Raw genomic sequence first — 18,778 nt, 5'->3', positions numbered from 1 at the left:
ACTGTGGGCTTGGAGAGCGCATATATATATATATTTATATATATATATATATATATATATATATATATATATATATATATATATATATATATATATATATATATATATATATATATATATATATATATATATATATATATATATATATATATATATATATATATATATATATATATATATATATTTACATCCCCATCAACAATGTGAATGATTTGCTTTTGAAACCAAAAATAAGTGAAGTTTTGTAAATAGATTTTTTTTTATGCAAAGCCAAATTTGAGTTAAACATAGATGTGACAGTACAATCTAAAACTATTTTAACACTCTTGTATTATAGTGTTTTATAATCCTTCTAATGAGCGCCATATTTACTGAACTTGTGTTTACAAATCTTATTACCTGTGTAGTGCTTGTATGCTGTGTATGCTGTGATATTTTGCTTCTGTGTCTGTTTAAAAAAAGCTCCAAAGCTTTTCTTAAAAAAAATGTTTCTGTCTTATTAATTATTTTGAAGGTAAAAGTGTTCATTTTTATGGCTGACAAACCCTTTGTTACAAGTTTGACATTTCATATGTAACAATTGCTAACAATGAGATGTTAGCAAACTCTAGCTAGATCACTCCTGTAAAAACAGACTTTCCTTGTTTATGAAATAAAGCTTTTCTGAAAACTTATTAAGTGTTTGCTTTTCTTGACAAGTATCCCCCCCCCAATATAAAAAACAAAAACGATGCCCTCACTCTGGTGATAACTGACCATGTGAAGCTGAATAATCAGTGTTCGGCCATGACCTGAATGGAGGTTGTCATGGGAATGCACTCAGAGGGAGCCGGGGAGACAAAGAAGGGATTTGGTGTCTCCAACAGGTGTTCAAGTCCCCGGACCAATGGGATCTGTCCGCACCACCCCCAAAATACACATGAATGCTAAAACCTTTTCTCCCTTTACATCCCAGGTTGAAAATCATGTTTGCAATCACTCCCATCATCTTTTGATGTGGTCTTTTAACTATTTTTTTTTTTTAAGAGTAAAAAACCTTTGTTGTTTTCTAGAACATAGAACAGTAGTTAATTATAAATTAGCCATTGAGTTGTGTCAGGGACTGTTGGTGTAAAGTGACCCCCTCCCCCCTTCCCATCACCCATAACTGAGAGCTCTGTTTACACACACTCCCACTTGCCTACAGCCCCTCACGCTCCTAAACATAACATTTCCAGTGCAACAAAAATAGCGCACAATATTGCAGCGATCCCGCTTCACGGCTTTGGGGCAGATGCCAGATCAGACGAGGAAAACAAAGATGGACATGGATCTATTTGTCTGAAAGGGGATGCATCAGAGCAGGGAGCTTGCTGTTTGCTGTAGTAGCTTCTACATCACACCTACATCCTTTTTTTCAACAGCATTTTTTCATCTGCTCCTGATTCACAACAATTCAAATGAATAAATGTGCAGAAATGCAATTTTAAGCTTAATATACTTTATATAAGTCATCCATCATGAGAAAATGCAACAAACACATGTTAAAAAAAACACGATTTTTATCAGAGTGGGCCTTTAAGGGAATAAAGAGCAGGTGGCTGTGTCTGCTGTTGGGCTGTGACCTCAGGTCAAAGTTCAGCCATTGTCTTAAAACAGAAGATAGCTGCTGCCCATCCTCTGAGGCCACTTTCAGCTTGTGCAGCTGGTAGCATCAGGAACACCCACAGATAGCACTTTGGTGTTGCAGCTGCATTCATTTTCCATCTAAACATCATCAGAAATGTAAATTACGCTGTGAAACCCGAGACCTCAGCAGAACATTTGTGCCATTCTTCTACAAACACACTCCAGCCGAGTGACAGCCGAGCCAGTGGCGTAATCCTGAGGCTTTTCAGATTACTCCAGTTGGGGTCACATTCTACACCAACCTGCAGCAGGTCGGCTTTCTGGACTGTTGCTATCAGTGTGCAGGACAGGCAGTCGACCCAGCCGGCAGAAAAGCTTCCCAACAGACCATATTTCCTGAGGAGGTGTTTGCAGTTTTCCTCTCTTAAAAAGACGCACGGCTGACACCACCTGTCACTCTTAGGCATTGCATTAGGGTTAAGCTCTCAGTAATAAAGCTACATAGAAAAGCCTTAAGGTGGCAATCATTCAACACAGGTATTGCTTAATGGCATCCCTTCCTTTGGTGTCCAGAAAGAAGCAGGCGTCTACTCCAGACTCCATTGGAGGGAGAGCTCTCCCTCTCACAGGCGTCCGTTACACAGGCTTGGCCACATCTGCAGCAGGCCGGCCATCTGCACCCATTGTCTCAGAGGCACACCACGGCCCTGCACGCATGGCTGGCCTCACAAAGGCAGTCTCTTTCCTTTCTGCTCCCCAACATCCCATTCAGTGTGTCTGTGTGTGTGGAGGGTGGGGGGTACAGACTGACTTCTTAATCTCTTAAAAAGGGACAGCCAACCTGGATTGGGAAATTGAAAGTTCAAGGTTAGTTATGGTCAAAAGTTAAGGGTTTTGTGAAAAAACGAAAACGTTTCCTTCATTTATGACTGTCCTATGAACACAAAAAAAAAAATTACACCCTAATGATCAAAAAGGAAGAAAAAAATATATAAAACAGCAAATTTTCTGGAGTAAATAAGGGTGCATTTTCACTAAGCTTTTAAATCTCTTCCACACTTTTGCAGATAAAATAAAACATGCGGTTCAAAGGATGGGAATAATGGTGTTATTTGTGGCCTCTTGCAACACAAAAGATTCACATTATTACACATGTATTACTTAGGGCAAAGCAGGTGCCACCAAGGCCACCCTGGGGTGTATGTAATGCTTTCAGGACATTTGACATGTTTATTCCAGACGGTTATTCCAGCAGGAAGCTCATATTGGCAGGTTTTTGTGTTATGCTCCTGCTCCATCGATAAGGATGTATTATAGAACAGTTGACAATGAATGCAATGTGCATGCGTTAGTGGGAGGGATTATCCACCAAGTAGGGCAAGTGGCTGAGGCTAAGGACTGCAACTGCATCCAGCCTAGTTCATTTCAGTCATCCGCTCGGTGCGCGCACAGGACGAGGGGAGCAATTCCAGCGCTGCGTATTTGTTAAAGCCCTCTCTGCCGCTTCTCCCCTTTCCACAACAAAAAAAAAGCATCCAAAAACGTATATAATGGTAAAGTTCATGCGGCAGCACAGCGAGCTGAAACCCGAAGAGGTCCTGTCGGAGTCTGACGCGTTCATGGACCAGCAGGATTTCGCAGAGATGCCCGACTATTCTTTCAGCGAGGTTTTATACTCCAACTGTTCCGCAATGGACCAGATCGGCACTTTCATGAAGAACGTGCAAGTTCTGCTCGATGCAGCCGATTATATTGAAAATGTTGAGAAGAACAATGGAAGTAAGTAAACACGGGCTGCAGGGAATAATGAAGCGAGCAGACAACAATAGAGGCGAGGGCGACAAGACGCGCAGCGGACACATGAACTGGCCCGAGACAGCGGTTATTAATGTTTCAAATGCTTCTGCAGAACCGTCGTTTAATCAGCTCAACGCTTAAATGCGTCTCTGGATGGGATTTTTTTATTTAATAAAAACACATTGCATTGGGAAGTCATAAAGCGGCTGTATTTCCAGAAAAAACGCATAATGCAGCAAAAAATAACCTCCAACGTTCGCTGCCATTTAATGTAGTCCTTCGTATACGCTATTATGTTGCATTAAAGCGAATTCGGGTCTCAAATTTGCTATGGCTTTGAGGTAGGCCCACATTTATATCCTCGTTTATATTAACTTCTGATCGAACTTTACGTTTCAGTTTATCGGCGCTTTTCAAAAGATAAAGCTATTAAATGTGTTTGACAGGCGTCTTGTTGATAAAGAAAAAACTAATTAAAATTTTAGTTCCTCTTAAATTTCCTATTTCGAAGTCCTGCCATGGTTTCCTCGGGCAGCAGCAGCTTCCTTGTATGTGTTGTTCACATGGTTTCCACATGGAACAAATCCCGAAGCTCTCATTGGCTGGCAGACGTGTTCCCAGCACCTGGGTCACCATGAATAACCAATCTCTTTCTAGAATTTGAGTGACGTCAGATGTTACTTGGACGAAGGGTTCACGGGAACTGTAGGTTTTTATAGTAACAATGAGCTCACAGCCGAAACAGGCTAGGTTGAAAAAAACACTGACATACAACAACCTGCAATGACTTTAACGCTAGTACTTGTCGTGTAGTCTTGATGTGAACTATTAATAAGTATTACCCAGAATCCATCTGTACGTTTAAACGAATACACGTTTTGTCACATTTTTTTTGCTAGTAACACTAGTAGTTAACATAAACAGAATATTTAATCCTCTTAACCTTCTCTTTTCACCAGAATGTGAACACGGTTATGCTTCAACATACCCTGCATCGCAGTTTGCACATCAACAAAAACAGCGTAAATTCAAGAACAGGAAGTTGGATAACATTCACAATAGGTAATGATTGCTAATTTTCTTCCCATGTGACATGCAGAGTATTTTGTTTTGCATAATTATTATCTTTTTTTTCCCGTTTTTTTTAAACAGGTCAGCACACAATGAACTGGAAAAGAACAGGTGAGCTAAATGGAAATAATGGCTGAAAAGAATATGTTTGTAGCCATTTCTATTTTTAGTTTAATTAAATGTATTGTTTTTCTTTTTCAAACTGACCTATTTTACACGCACAAGCAAAAATCATTTGAAAGAGGAAGATTTTTCTAAAATTGCCCCAGACCTGCTGCTAGCAACAAAGAGGAGCTCTGATGATCAGACAACCTGTCTCCACTCTGCCAATGTTTGCATATCTTATTTATTCTCTATATAAGGTGGATCGTTAGGAATAAATTCATCTTATCAATATATCATTTGCAAATGGATTCCCCCCCGTCACAAGTCTGGAGATCTGTGTGTCCTAACAGTGCAGCCGCTTGCATTTTGCAAGGCAAATAAAATTCAGCTTCAGTAGCAGTATTGTTCCTGGAGGACGTGCAGACATTTCCCCAGTCAGCAAACCAGAACTGTCTGTTTCCAGACAACAGGGTTCCTTCCTGAGAGTTTCACAGTTGGGAACCGAACAGCAGATCTTTCTGCTGCACCAAGATAAACACTTATCAAGGGATTTATTCCTCCCATTTAAAAATTCCTCCGTGATCTTGCAAGAAAGCTATTCCAGAAAACGGTTAAAAAAAAACAACAAATTCTGGAGGTGGAAACACTAAAATAAAGGGCAATTCAGATGACATCATGATTTGACCTACATTGTAGTCACTTGAAGTTGAAGTGGGAGTCCTTGTTAGTGCCTGCATTTGTTCAAACCACAGACCCCATGGTGACTCAGGAACAGGATATCCAGCTGACCTCAGCAACTTCAAAATGTGCAGATGGGATTTAGATGCAGAACATTTCACACCAGAAAACCAGTGGTTAGTTACAATATTAAAATTTATATGTTTACTCAAAGGAAATTTACTTTACAGAATCTGTGTTGTGCTAAGATTTTGGTATTTGTACTGTAAACATGTCAAAACCCTCTTTTTTGGTTGGTTTATAAATGGTTGACATTGTGTGCCCGTGTGCGTGTTCTCTCTGAAGAGACATAAGCGTGACTGTATGTTCCCACAGGCGAGCACACCTCCGCTTGTGTTTGGAGAGGTTGAAGTCACTCATCCCTCTGGGACCAGACTGCAGTCGGCACACAACACTGGGACTGCTCAACAAGGCCCAAGCACACATCAAGGTGTGGTAGTTTATGGTGCAAACACAGATTTGGACGCCGCTGCAGGCCTGTCGTTCCTCAACAGCAGCACTACTTCCTATTTATTCTTGGCCCTGAATTCAGGTTTTTATTATTATTCATAAACATTGGTGTGATAACAAAGTAATAAAAAGGCAATTGCACAATCATATTTTATACCCCGAGATTTAAAAATAATAAATGACTTCACTTATTTTTAAGGATGTCTCCTATCAGTCTTTCAGGCACCATAAAAGTGTTGATGCTTTTAGAATTAGTCGACTGCTTGTTGCTGGGTAAAACATGCTTTGTTGATAGGCACTTTTAGAGTGTAATTACAACAAATGCAAGATGGCAGGAACCTGAATGCTCTGCATGCTGGGTTCATGCTACAGCACCAGTCGTATTTTTGCATTAGCCATAATTTAACGAAGTGTATGTGAATATGTGAACAGCAGATGGTTAGGTTAGTGTGGTGTTTAAAAATAGCACTGGAATCAGTGGATGATAGTACCTCAAGGCTTTTTGAGCATTTTGTTTGGACATCATGACTATGTCTGGATTCCCTCTCTACTTCCTAACTACTAAAAAAAAAAAAATGATTTAGCGTGGGAATATCTAGTGTCCTGGATTTCAGAAGCAATTTGGACACCATCTTTACTACTTCTTTTTTTTTTTAATTGTAAATATGACGATACAAAATATTCGAAGTAAATACCTAATACATATGAAAATTTTACGAAAACTATTTATGAATCCACTGTGTTCTGAAGATAAGACCTTGGATGGTTTACAAAAAATAAACCCAAATGCTTTTTTTTCACATAAAAAAAATTATTCAAAAGCAATGCATTGTGGTCTATATTCGCTAATCTAGTGAGCATCAATGCACTCTGGTTTTCTGCAGAAAGCACTTGATTTTGGAATTATAGATTTGAACAGCTCTACTAAATGGTGAAGGCAATCTATAGTGCACTATGTAGTGAATAGTGAAGGAACCCGTTTTTTCTAGTGGTTTTTAATTTTTCCATTTCATCTGGGCGTGGATGTCAGGTCTTAGTGTTTAAAGGCCTCCCTGATTGATTGTCTGACTCACTGTCTGATCTACATGATGCAACTAAAGACTGTAGTGTAAGAGCCTCCACCCCCAAACTACCAACTATCAAAGCCTGCAACCAGAGAGATATAAACTAATCCTAACAGCTGGGGTGCTAATGAATGCTGTAATATTAAAGCAATGCTGGCAACTGTCAGTGTAACTTTAACACAGCGGGGAGTGGAATAACTGGGATGTCAGCTGCTGACTTTGGGCTGGTCTATTTGAAGTGTAGGAAATGACTCTTGTGAAGGTTAAAGCATTGTTTTGGAACCAGAGGTTTGATAGTAAAAGGGTGGAGCAGGTGCAGGTGCCAGAAGGCTTAAAGCTACAGGATGTACAAAAACAAAACAACACAAAAACGCTCTTTTGGGATGCGATGATTAAAGCGACTCCAATGTGTGGGAAACTGATTGTAAAATGGGGATTTGCTTCCTTTGGATGATCAGAGAAGTTATTCTTGGAAATTGTAAAAGTCTTCTTTGGCTCTGTTTCAGAAACTTGAAGAGACTGACCGTAGAAGTCAGCACCAACTGGAGACACTGGAGAGGGAACAGAGGCACCTGCAGAGACAACTTGCTCTGCTGCAGACTCATGGGGAGCGGGAGAGGGTTCGCACCGACAGCCTGGGCTCCCGCATGGACTCTGATCGCTCCGAGTCGGACAGAGGTTAGCCTCCCAACACACAGACTTGCTCACATAGACTTTTGAAAGTTGAACTCATTTCCACTGTTTATTTTTTTGGCAGAAGATATAGAAGTTGATGTGGAAAGCACCGAGTTCTCCCATGGAGAAATGGACAGCATTAGCACCAGTGGTGCAAGCGACCTGGATGACCACAGCAGCCTGCAGAGCTCAGCCAGCGATGAAGGCTACTCCACATGTAGTCTAAAGCTGGCCTTCTCTGCTTAAAGCACCAGCTGATTACCCCCCTACTCCAATCTCTGGCGGCTTTCACTTTCAAAGTTCCAGCGTAAAGCCCCTCCCCAAATTTCAGTCAGCTCTTTTGGACACATGGAAACCTTCCCCCAAGAAGCCGCCTTAAGATCAGTCTGAAAGTCCAACTAGTGTCCCCTCCTAAAGCCGACAGGCTTTACTACATTTCCCATGACCACCGTAAAATCTATGGCAATACTCAAGATTCCTATTTTTAAAAGTTAACCCAATCACCAAAAAACGTCCCTTTACCCGACACAAACCAACACCTGGCTTTAACGTTTCAGTGGAGGGCCCATCACTGCACCAGTGTCAAACACTGAAGGGTCAACTCTGCGTTTAATCATCTTTGGAAACCAGCAAAACAAACAAACTAATACCAGCTAGAAGCTCCACATCGGGAACTTTTGCTCCATTTTGCCTTTTTAAAAACAAAGCCCTTTTTTCACTGGATGAGAAATCCAGACAGCACTTCTTGTTGATGCACATGCCAGCAAGGGCTATGATGTCTGCATTCCAAAACCTGCTCTTTCTGCTTACAGACCCCAAGCATCACCTCGCCTCTTCTTCAATGAACATATTCTATTATGACGGGTAGTGTAGTCCATGTAGGTCTAATTTATTTAGCCTATTTATTTTTTTTGAAGAATTATACTCTTGGCTGTGCTTAAACAGCCATTCCCCCCCCCAATTTTACTTGAAAGTGTGTACCAAACTTTCCCTGATTTGATCCCCGTTGAAGCATGACGCAGTGCTGGGACTTTCATCCATTCCTCTGTGTGACGTTTAGTTGAATGCTTTCTCTGTGGGCAAATTAGACAGTAAGAAGCCATCTTGTTTTTCTCACCCAAGCACAAAGCTCAAGCAATAACGTTTCCAGTTTGATCTTCTTTGTGGCGTTGGCTGGGTTGTAGTCGATTATTCTGTCCATCCAACTCCAACAGCTGCTGTGGTAGAGTAGTACGCAGCTACTAATAATCATTAAAAAAGACTTGTCATTGAGTACAATTGCTATGGTGCATGTTTATGAATGTATCCTTTCCAATCATGTTTTAATGAGCTTTGGATTGACAACTCTTAATGTAGATAGCATGAACGACAAACTATGGAAAACTGCTTTTGGGTATACATCAGTGTTTAATAGTGGATGTTTTTTTTTTTGTATTGTAGCAGACAGAAATATGGATTCTTACATTTCTTACAGAAGATTCTGTCTCTTTTCCACACAGTTGCACTGCTGACCTAATCAAATCCATAAAACCAAATTTAGATGTTCAAGTCTGATCGCTCCTTCTGATCCAGGTCATATGGAGATCGCCACCAAATTGTGTCTTAACACGGGGATCGATTCTTGCACAAAGTTTTCTCTTTTTGGAGAGGTCCTTCACACCCGACTACATTCAGATGAACAGTACCCGCGCCGCGGAAAACTTTGCTATGGAAGTAAATGCAGAGACAAAATGGTTTCTTGTTCCGAAAATGCTCCATTCAAAGTGATTTCTGTGTTAAAAAATATGCTGCTGATCCTTACTAATACTTTGTTACGATTCCTTATACTTATTCCTGAAATCTTAATAAACCTCTACACACAAATAACGTTTCTTCTTGCATGGAGGTAATGGTTTCTTAAAGAATTACTTGTCTTTCACAGATTTTCTTGTTTACGCTCAGAGAAAACAACCATCACAACAAACATGTTGACATGATTATTAATTTAAGATATTCTGCAGTTCTGTATTAAATTTTTCACATTTTTCAATGAACTCAGTACAACTGAGTATTAGAGCCACCAGGAAAGAGAAATCAACGAATATAAGAATAAAGTTGTAAAATTGAGAAAATGTCAAACTTTTACTTGATTTAGTTGTGAAATTGAGAAAAGTCTTAATTTTACAAGAACATTTGCAAATTATGAGAAAAAGTGAAAATTTTTACCAGAATTAAAAAAATACTTATTTTTTTTACAAGATGAAGTCATAATATTGTGAGTAAAGTCAAAATTTTACAAGAATGCAGTCTTACAACCGTGAACAAAAATTCATAATTTATAAGTTGTTTATCTATACATCAAAAAGTTGTCATTTTGAAATCAAAGTCATGCAATTTCAAAAATAAAACATTACATTCAGCTTTTAAAATAAATCAATAAAGAAAGCATTACCTGTTTTACTGATGTTGTCGAGAACATTGATGACATCACACTACTGAAAAATCTTTAAATCTGCTTTACTTTGGAACTTTATTTAAAAGAAAAAAACATACCTTTACCCTTGTAAAATTACAACTTTTTGATCCTAAATTTATAATTTTATTTATGTTGAATTTTTTATCATAATTAAACTTTTATGGTTAATCTAACACTCTGTCGTATTTGAGTCTTTACTGCCACCTACAGGACAAACACAACAACATCAGAGCAGAAAATGGGAGATGGCGAATTTTTAAAAACCAAAAACAAATCCTTTATTTCACTGTTATGTATATACATATGTTTAAATGCATCTGGAGCACTTTCAAATCAACACCATAATCTAAATTCAGATTTCTAAACTTTTGGACTAGACAAACGTACACCTCAAATCTAGACATGTATGGCTTTACGGGTCTCAGGGGCGGAGCCTTTTGCTGTAGTCGAACAACAAAAATCTACAGCCTCTTAATGACAGCCTGTTTTTACCACAGCGGACTGCAATCCAGTGCCGGAAAACCTCCCTCCTACTGATTGTTGTTGGACTTACACAATACAATAAGGAAAGAAAAATTCCACAATTATTCAAACACTGGTGTGCAAGCAACTCCTTTGAAAGCTTTCTTTACTTGAGAGTTTAATATCACGTATAAACACAATGGAAAGCACGGATTCAGCTCATATTATAGCAAATTATGTACAGAATGTGAAATCACTGGGGCATTAAATGCCTGACGTTGTACTTTGACGTGTCATTGTACTGGGTCATCGGTTTGTCTGCTATACCACAAGTTCCCACTCCCACCTTTCCGTTTACGCTTTCCGGGGAAGCAAATATGCTTCTTTTGACCTGTAAGACACGAAAAGGCACGATGAGTGATTAAAATTGAAAGCATTTCATGGCTTCAGGCCTGTTTAAATGCACCAATGCATCAATTCTACCTGTCCTTTTTTGTTCTTCGAGTATGCTTTGTTGTTGAACTGTTGCCATTTGGATTTTTGCTCTTCCCTCTCCTGCTCCAACTCCTTCATCCTTTGGACCTTTTTCTGGGCTTTTTTCTTTTTATATTCCCGTTGCTCTGCTATCATCTCTTTCCTAGAAATACGCACAAACGAAGAAACAGCTGGTCAAAACTGTGCAAACACAATACAACATTTTTCAGCAGATCACACAGACAAAAAGAAATAGAGATATTCACTGATTGGGACTTCCAGAAGCAATAATGCTTTCATAAACGTCTATAACTGACAGCAAGTGTCTTGTGTTTTATCTGAACTCAAACAAAAACCTACAAAAGCATTTCAACAGAAAAAATATCTAGTTTTTGTTTCTATTAATGAGAATGGCTCACTCTGTAAGAGACTGCCTACAAAGTACAAACTCTTGAAGACACGGTGGTTATAAAAATATATAAATTCACTCACATCGAACTCAAAAATGGTAACATTGATATAAGCTATTCATTCATAATCATATTTATGCTAAAACAAAGATTGGAGCAGAAAGACATTTTTATTAAAGATTTTTTATAGAGATGTGAATCACAAATGATCAAAAATGTTTAATAGCTTTGACGATAATGAAGATAGTCACTAAATGTTCTCACTGGATTAATTATTACCTATTTTACTAGTCAATAGTTAAGTGCTTTTTGTAGTTGATAGTTGCACTTTTTTTGCTCGCTTGTTCATGGAAGTGCACTGTTTAAATGTTACACAGAGCACTTGGAATCAGCCGATACTCAAAATCAAATGCCAAAAAAAAAACACCTGATCATTACATCCCTAGATCTAACTGTAAACTGATTAAAACATGCTGAGAAAACAAAGGACTAGAGAGAGGCATATTTCAAAAAGAAAAAATGTAATCTTTCCCCATTTCTGCCTATAGGTGATTCGTTTTTATATGAAATCATAACATAAAAACCTGAAAACATTCAAATGTTTTGGATTCTTGCCATTATGGTATTGACGCTAAAGATGCAGGCATCTATAATGGCTGTCTGACGTGGGGTGGTGGGCTCTAATGTGGTTTGCATACACAGTGGATTCATGTCTGTTATTATATAAAGAAAATACAAATTTTCTATGAACATCCGTAATGATTTTGTTGTATTTATCAACCACGTCTTAAAGTTTAGTCTATGAAAATATTATCCCCCATCAATAGCCCTCTGTGGTTGCATACTAGCGACACATGCAAAAGCTTGTGATTGGCAACTGGCGAGTGTTAATTTGGGTCTCCTCTTACTTGGACTTTGCCTTTGCACCTCCATCGTCAATAGAGAGCATTCCCTCCTCCAAGGCCTTGATGTTCTGCAGAGGAACCACTTCAGCGTTTCCATATCCGATGAAGTTTATGGCTGCAGTTCCGTTCTCTCGGTCTATCTCCTCAATTTCCGCTTCATACACCCTGCAAAAAAATCCCGTCTGTAAGCAGGTGAGTAGGAACCAAAAACTCAGGATTACTATTCTCAAAACTATTAAATCCAAACAGTTTTACAAGAGGATAAGTGATACTTTAGTTCAAAACAGGTCTATCATGTGGAAGTCCATCACCTAATATTCCTAATACTTAATACCCTTAAGTGTCAACCATCATCACTGTATATAAAAAAAACAATCAACTCTTTGAACTACGTTTCCACTGAAAAGCAAAAAAAAGATAAGGAATATCCTAGATATTTCTTAAAGGCATGCATTGCTATAAAAATAATTAAGGAGGAGGTGACACTCACTGTCCATCATTACCCCACAAAGCCATACATCGATCTCCCACTTTCCAGGTATGCTTTTTGGGAGGTTTTTCTGTACTGGTGGTAGTTGAGGTTCCATCAGTGGGCTGTGAGCTCAGCAGATCTTTTGTAAGTTCAATAACCTCCTGAAAAAGAAAAAGAGAGATTTTCATAGATGAGTACTTTATGAAAAGACACTTGTAACATTTTCAGACTTTTTTTAAAGGGTTGCAGACTATGCATATTTATAGGGTAAAAGATGTAAACCTAAAACTAATAATAATACAAAACAAACAAATGAATCAATAATTGAAAATGGTCCATTTGCAACAAGTACATCATTTGATACTATTCATATTTTTAACTTCCTTTCAAAGCCTGTTTAAATGTCTAACTTTCAGTCAATGAAATTAAACGTATTAATCAATATTACGTAAAAGATTACTTTGATCAAGTATAATAAATTTATATTTAAAGGAATAAATGAACACAATACATCTTCCTTGGCTTTCAAAATTAGCCTCGCATTTTGTTTTACTATGGATAACAAGATAAATTTAAGGAGAAAAAACAGCAATCACAAACCCGTAAGTCCTTCTGAAGCTTTTGAAGGTCTTCATTTTCAGTGTCGGTAGACAAAGCAAATTCGACTTGCTGGAGCTGAGCTTTGTAGCTGTTCAACTGTTTCACCAGGTCCTCAGACATCTGAGCGCTAACAAAACAAACAGCATCGTGCAGCATAAACTAGCCACTTAGCATTTGTTCGACGTTTCGGCTAAATTTACAATACGAAACACAAATTAAGAGAAAACAGGAGGGTGTATATAATATTCCACTAGCGCAGTGTTTCTATGGTCCCCCCAAAAACAGAAATACAATGTGTATCATGTGTCAACAACGTCAACCATAGCACGTCGCTAAGTGGGTTATCAAGGTCTCTTGGCCTAGTCGTGAGGCTACAATTACCATTACAAGCAAAATGCTAGCGTAATGACAAAAATGCAACTGGAAACAAACTTACTTTGGTAAGGGAGTTATCTGTAGACAAACGCGCTGATAATTAAGCTATTTATTGTTTGCTAACTACCTTAAATAATTATTATGATAAAGATAAGTTCTTCTTTCAGCGGCACAAAACTGACCGGAAACAAGCGGAAAATTTCTTCGCGAGATTTCCTTGCTTCAGACCGAGCCTTAAGAGACTCAATACTGCCCCCTGTCGGCCAGGAAGGGCACTTTCACTCTGCGCCCTAAATGGGTTTTTGCATTGTAAATATTTTAAAACAAGCAACTTTCTTGCGCAGACTGAAGTAGTAGGATATTACTACGTTTTTCACATTACTTAATAAAAGTCACGTGATTTGTTTGAAAGCCTTAAAATTATTATTTCAAAATAAAAATAGTGAATCTGTTTAAATGGTAACAGTTTGTTTTTTAGTTGTTTTTTTTCACCATCCATAACCATTATATTTTTTAATCATAAAAGTTTACAAAGGCGAGGATTTCTAAAACCAACCTCTGAAATTCAGCATAAAAATAAACGACAATCTCACAAGTGTTGTATGATGATCCTCATTTCCCCTTCCATGAATTCATAAAACAATCTTTTCACAAATCTTGCTTTCAAGGGATAAGAAGAAATAATATTGCAAAGGCAGAGTGCGGATGTACCGCTATAATCTTAAAACAATGAGATATTAAGTTTATAAATCATAAAAAAGAATAAATGTCATAATCCGCCAATGGCTGTAGCGTCAGAGCAATACAAAGCGTCCTTTAAATCTACACCAGATAAACTCCGCCCATCCTATTTCTCACTGAAGTAGAGGGAGCATCAAAGATTTCCAGCTTCAGAGGAGGATAATATGAGAGACATTCCTTCTCTTTTGCAGAAGAAAAGAAGACCAACCAGAGCCAACCTGCAACTGATGGAGTTTTTTTTGCGATGAAATATATTTAAAGATTTAAAATAAATTATTATTTGAGGTAGGTGAATCGGGATTTATTTGTCCAAATGAGTGTTTCAACTTTCCGAATGCATTTTTTTTTCAGTTGATTTTTTTTTCACTCTTAGGTAGAAGAATGAGAGATTTGTGCAGGAAGCTCTTCCATAGGAAAAAACTCAATTCTCCAACATTGCCATCTTGAATGGATTTAACAAAGAGTCAGCTGCAAAGCGCCCTCTTTGATCCCTTTGACAAGGAAATCTTCAGATATTCTCGACGCCCCAGCGTGTCTTGATGGGTTGTCTCAACCTCACTGGTGGAAATGAGACTTTTCTTGGGAAGCACCCTTTCAGCGTGCAGATCTCAGTGTCGCTCACATTTTTGGTTTGTATGCTCATCCTGCTAACAGTGTTTGGCAATGTGATGGTGGTCATTGCGGTTATCACATGCCGAGCTCTGAAGGCGCCACAGAACTTGTTTTTAGTGTCTCTGGCATGCGCAGACATTCTGGTTGCCACCTTAGTTATGCCATTCTCCTTAGCCAATGAATTGATGGGCTATTGGTACTTTGGTAAAGTGTGGTGTGAAATCCACTCTGCTCTTGATGTGCTCTTCTGTACGTCATCAATCATCCACCTGTGTGCAATAAGCCTGGACAGGTACTGGTCTGTCACTAAGGCCATTAAGTATAATTTAAAAAGGACTCAACGAATGATTAAATGCACTATTGGTTTGGTTTGGGTCATTGCAGCCATTATTTCATTCCCTCCACTTATAACTATGAAGAAGAACAGGGGAGAAGCAAACAGCCCTGTTTGCAAAATAAATGAGGAGAAATGGTACATTTTGTTCTCCAGCATTGCATCTTTCTTTGCACCCTGTGTCATTATGATTATGGTGTATGTAAAGATTTACCAGATTGTCATTAGGAGAACCAGAGCTCCACCAGGAGAGAAGCAAGTAAAGAATGGCAACTCCCCACAAACAAAAGACAGAAATGTGGATGATTTAAACGACGTGAAAAGTCAGGGGATTAATGGACTTGACATGGATGAGGAACCATCCTCATCAGATGGGAACGAAACCTGCCTACGCTCTCTGAGCAGAAAAATCGATGTGAGGAAGACCGACGTGACTGAAGCGAAGCCAGGAGAAGCCTCTCCAAAAGCAGAGGCACTGTCTCCCTTGAGAGTGAGCAGGTGGAAAGGGAGGCAGTACAGAGAAAGACGCTTCACCTTTGTTCTGGCTGTGGTCATGGGAGTGTTTGTTCTCTGCTGGTTCCCCTTTTTCTTCACATACACACTTACAGCTGTGTGTGACATCTGCTGCGTCCCAGAGACACTGTTCAAAATGTTCTTTTGGTTTGGTTACTGCAATAGCTCATTAAATCCTGTCATTTACACAATATTTAATGATGATTTCAGGAAGTCTTTTAAAAGAATTCTTTGTAAAAAAGACTTAAGTTTTTAGATAATATTCTTTATACCATTTAATGCTATATTTGGCTAATGTTCCTTTAAAACTATAGTTTGTTTTTACTTTTTCATGGCTAAAATGATGGTATTGTGAAAGCTTGCAATGTTAGATTTTAATATTTTAATGTCACGTTATGTTCATTTTTTCTATTTGTATTATCTGCAAGGTGAAGATTTTATTTTGCAGTTCAACAGTCTTTATGACAAAGGAGTCTTACATCAATAAAATCGATGTGAACATTTTGATAATGAAAGACAAAAGAGCCTCATATTGCAAAGAAATGCCATGCTAGTTCCCCTATGCTGGCTCTAACACACATTTTATACCGTTTTGAAAGGAGAATAATTCTTGTGTTGATTGTGCAATATGCTAAATTAACAGATAACCGCCCCTTATGTCACTTATTTGTAAATTAGCACGGATGTCAGTGTGATAATGTGCCCAATAATCTGCTTTCACTCCAAGCCTAGGACAGAAAATTCAATTTTGCAAAATAACAATTTCCTAATTGCTGTTGGATATTATAAAAAAAGACTGGATACAATTAGAAATGTCTTTTGCTTTTGCTCAAAGCAACATCAATAAAGGTACTTATCTTGAGTCACTTAACCTATTCATAACAAAACATTACTACCAAATCAAGTCATTTTACAAGTTTTTTTGGTTTTAAATGTAGAAATGTAATCTGGTTTGTTCAGCATTTGTGTCATTTGAAAACCAATAATTTTATTTTTTAATTTTTCTTGAGCTGTACTTCAAGTATTGCTGGTTTGATACTTAATGATACTTATTAAATTATTAAATTATTCATCCATCCATCCATCCATCCATCCATCCATCCATCCATCCATCCATCCATCCAACCATCCATCCATCCTAATTAAAAATACATAAAACATCAAATAAAAACACAACTCTGAAAAAAGTGGTCATCTCAAATGCAAACTTCTAATTTTTAATGAAGTGTCTAGAGGGAGTACTGGATGAAAAATAGACTTTTGGCTATCTCTAGTACAGCGATGCTTTTTAATATGCAATGTCCCTGTCAAATAAACGAATAAATAAAAAGGATTTACCATTATCACATAGTTAACAAGATCCACAGGCAGCAATATTTACCACACAAAAAAGATGATACCATCTTATAACAAAGACAAGAACAAAACAATTACATGAAAAGAAAATGATGCCTGGGAGGCAGGTTTGCACACTAACATTGAACAATGTTTATCATGAATTATTGCCACTCATTGCAGAAGGTCATTAAATCTTCCCCTAGAGTCAAACAGATGTCGGACCATGATGGAAATATGAGTGGCTTGCTGCAAATTGCAGTGTGAGGTTGATGTCCACAACCTTATCAGTCCTACGATCCTCAACCGGTGTGCAGGTTGCTTCATATTTATCAGTCTTCTCCATTCCAGCACACATTTCACACCACTAACACCTTATTTCCTTCCCTTTTTGATTCATTTTATATGCTTTAATTTTCTAAACCATGCAATAAATGTGTGATTATGAGTTCATACATGTACCCAACAATGATTCCCATAACTCTGGATTGGAATTTTGAAATTTCTGTGGTTTAAGTGTTTCTCAGGGTCTTAAAATTAGGCATTACTGACCACAAATGGAAAAACAGTCAGTCAGAGTATTCCCACAGAATTATTCATGAGCCATGAATCTGTTTCTCCTGCTTGGACTTGGGCATATTTGTGACATGAAAGTTATGATTTCAGCTCTGATTTTTTTTTTATTGTGCTAATGGGGTGCAGTCAGAAATGTAAATTAGACAATATCATGGGAAATTCCATCCATCCATCTTTAAAGGCAAATATCTTTACCTGACTTCACGCATAGGTGTGTTTAGGAAAATTTCACTTGAGTGATTGCTTTCCAAACACACCCTTTGATTAAAAAGGGCAGTGTAGCTGCTGTTTGAGCAGCTTTACAAATGAACGACACTTTCAAATGCATCTGCACCCAACAATTAGATTCAACAGCAATATTAAAACATTTAAGCAAAACAAAAAATGATGAAAACATAACATATAGATTTAATAATAATATAAACAAGCATTGCAGATTTCTAGTTATATACATTTTGCACAAAATGTGAGGAAGTTTTTTTTGAGTAATGATTCTTGCAATAAATGTAACACTGATAAGTATATCTAAGTCTCTGTTTGAGTGGAGGTTATGGTCAGTCATTAACCATAAATGCTAAATTTCACCAGTTGATCTTGTCATATTCCTCTTTTCTGTCTGAGATGCTCCCTTAGAGGTCACTACAAAAAATTATGCACTTTCATCTAACCTTCATTTATCGTTTTCACACCCTCATATCATCATTTGGAACAGCCATAAGTTTCTTTTTTATAACCTTTCTAATACATGTCCTTAACAACTTCAATGTACTGTACTTCTCTGCCATCCAGACTTCCTCTGCTCCTTTCTCTGTATGATGTCATAGACTTTAGTTCTACAAAGATACAATGCAGCTCCTTCTCATCATATTCATCCTTCAGCATCTCTCTCTCTCTCTTCATTCATCTTTCCATTCAGACCATAATAAAACAGATTGAAACTTCCCCCAAACTGTAAGCCTTTCTCTCCTTTCATCTGTTCTGCTGAACACACAGGGAATCCACCTTC

At 37.9% G+C, this 18,778-nt stretch overlaps 3 protein-coding genes across 6 annotated transcripts; 2 read left to right on the top strand and 1 right to left on the bottom strand.

The window, feature by feature from the left end:
* The first annotated feature begins 3,002 nt into the window (after positions 1–3,002).
* On the top strand, positions 3,003–8,019 carry LOC101170365 (max-interacting protein 1). Of its 4 annotated transcripts, XM_011484395.3 has the most exons (7): positions 3,004–3,387; positions 4,365–4,467; positions 4,558–4,587; positions 5,334–5,435; positions 5,635–5,749; positions 7,340–7,511; positions 7,591–8,019. In XM_011484395.3, exons 1-7 carry the CDS (start codon positions 3,159–3,161, stop codon positions 7,752–7,754), a joined length of 915 nt encoding a protein of 304 aa, XP_011482697.1. In that variant the 5' UTR covers positions 3,004–3,158; the 3' UTR covers positions 7,755–8,019. The 4 variants fall into 4 exon arrangements, 3 of the variants coding, with proteins under 3 accessions (XP_020565164.1, XP_011482697.1, XP_004077135.1); XM_020709505.2 differs by lacking the exon at positions 5,334–5,435 and having other exon boundaries at positions 3,003–3,387; positions 7,594–8,019; XM_004077087.4 differs by lacking the exon at positions 5,334–5,435 and having other exon boundaries at positions 3,007–3,387.
* Positions 8,020–9,475: 1,456 nt separating this feature from the next.
* On the bottom strand, positions 9,476–13,879 carry smndc1 (survival motor neuron domain containing 1). The gene is made up of 6 exons (XM_004077086.4): positions 13,723–13,879; positions 13,287–13,413; positions 12,705–12,847; positions 12,218–12,379; positions 10,909–11,062; positions 9,476–10,816 (listed from the first exon to the last, which is right to left on the bottom strand). The coding sequence occupies exons 2-6, from the start codon at positions 13,404–13,406 to the stop codon at positions 10,679–10,681; spliced, it is 717 nt and encodes a 238-aa protein (XP_004077134.1). The 5' UTR covers positions 13,407–13,413; positions 13,723–13,879; the 3' UTR covers positions 9,476–10,678.
* Positions 13,880–14,783: 904 nt separating this feature from the next.
* LOC101170540 (alpha-2A adrenergic receptor-like) lies at positions 14,784–16,912 on the top strand. Its single transcript, XM_004077340.3, has one exon. The coding sequence runs from the start codon at positions 14,942–14,944 to the stop codon at positions 16,115–16,117; it is 1,176 nt and encodes a 391-aa protein (XP_004077388.1). The 5' UTR covers positions 14,784–14,941; the 3' UTR covers positions 16,118–16,912.
* Positions 16,913–18,778: the final 1,866 nt, after the last annotated feature.

The sequence above is a fragment of the Oryzias latipes genome, chromosome 15 (assembly GCF_002234675.1).
Source record: "Oryzias latipes chromosome 15, ASM223467v1".
Lineage (NCBI taxonomy): Eukaryota > Metazoa > Chordata > Actinopteri > Beloniformes > Adrianichthyidae > Oryzias > Oryzias latipes.
Note: the sequence above shows the minus strand (reverse complement) of the source record. Positions and strands in the feature narration are given on the sequence as shown.

Coding starts and splice junctions, on each gene's coding strand:
- LOC101170365 (XM_011484395.3), top strand. CDS start 3,159: ATGGTAAAGTTCATGCGGCAGCACAGCGAGCTGAAACCCGAAGAGGTC. Junction 4,588..5,333: donor AATGAACTGGAAAAGAACAG/GTGAGCTAAATG, acceptor TTCAAACCACAG/ACCCCATGGTGACTCAGGAA. Junction 5,750..7,339: donor AGGCCCAAGCACACATCAAG/GTGTGGTAGTTT, acceptor GCTCTGTTTCAG/AAACTTGAAGAGACTGACCG.
- smndc1 (XM_004077086.4), bottom strand. CDS start 13,406: ATGTCTGAGGACCTGGTGAAACAGTTGAACAGCTACAAAGCTCAGCTC. Junction 12,848..13,286: donor AGCTTCAGAAGGACTTACGG/GTTTGTGATTGC, acceptor TTTCTTTTTCAG/GAGGTTATTGAACTTACAAA. Junction 12,380..12,704: donor TTGTGGGGTAATGATGGACA/GTGAGTGTCACC, acceptor ATTTTTTTGCAG/GGTGTATGAAGCGGAAATTG.
- LOC101170540 (XM_004077340.3), top strand. CDS start 14,942: ATGGGTTGTCTCAACCTCACTGGTGGAAATGAGACTTTTCTTGGGAAG.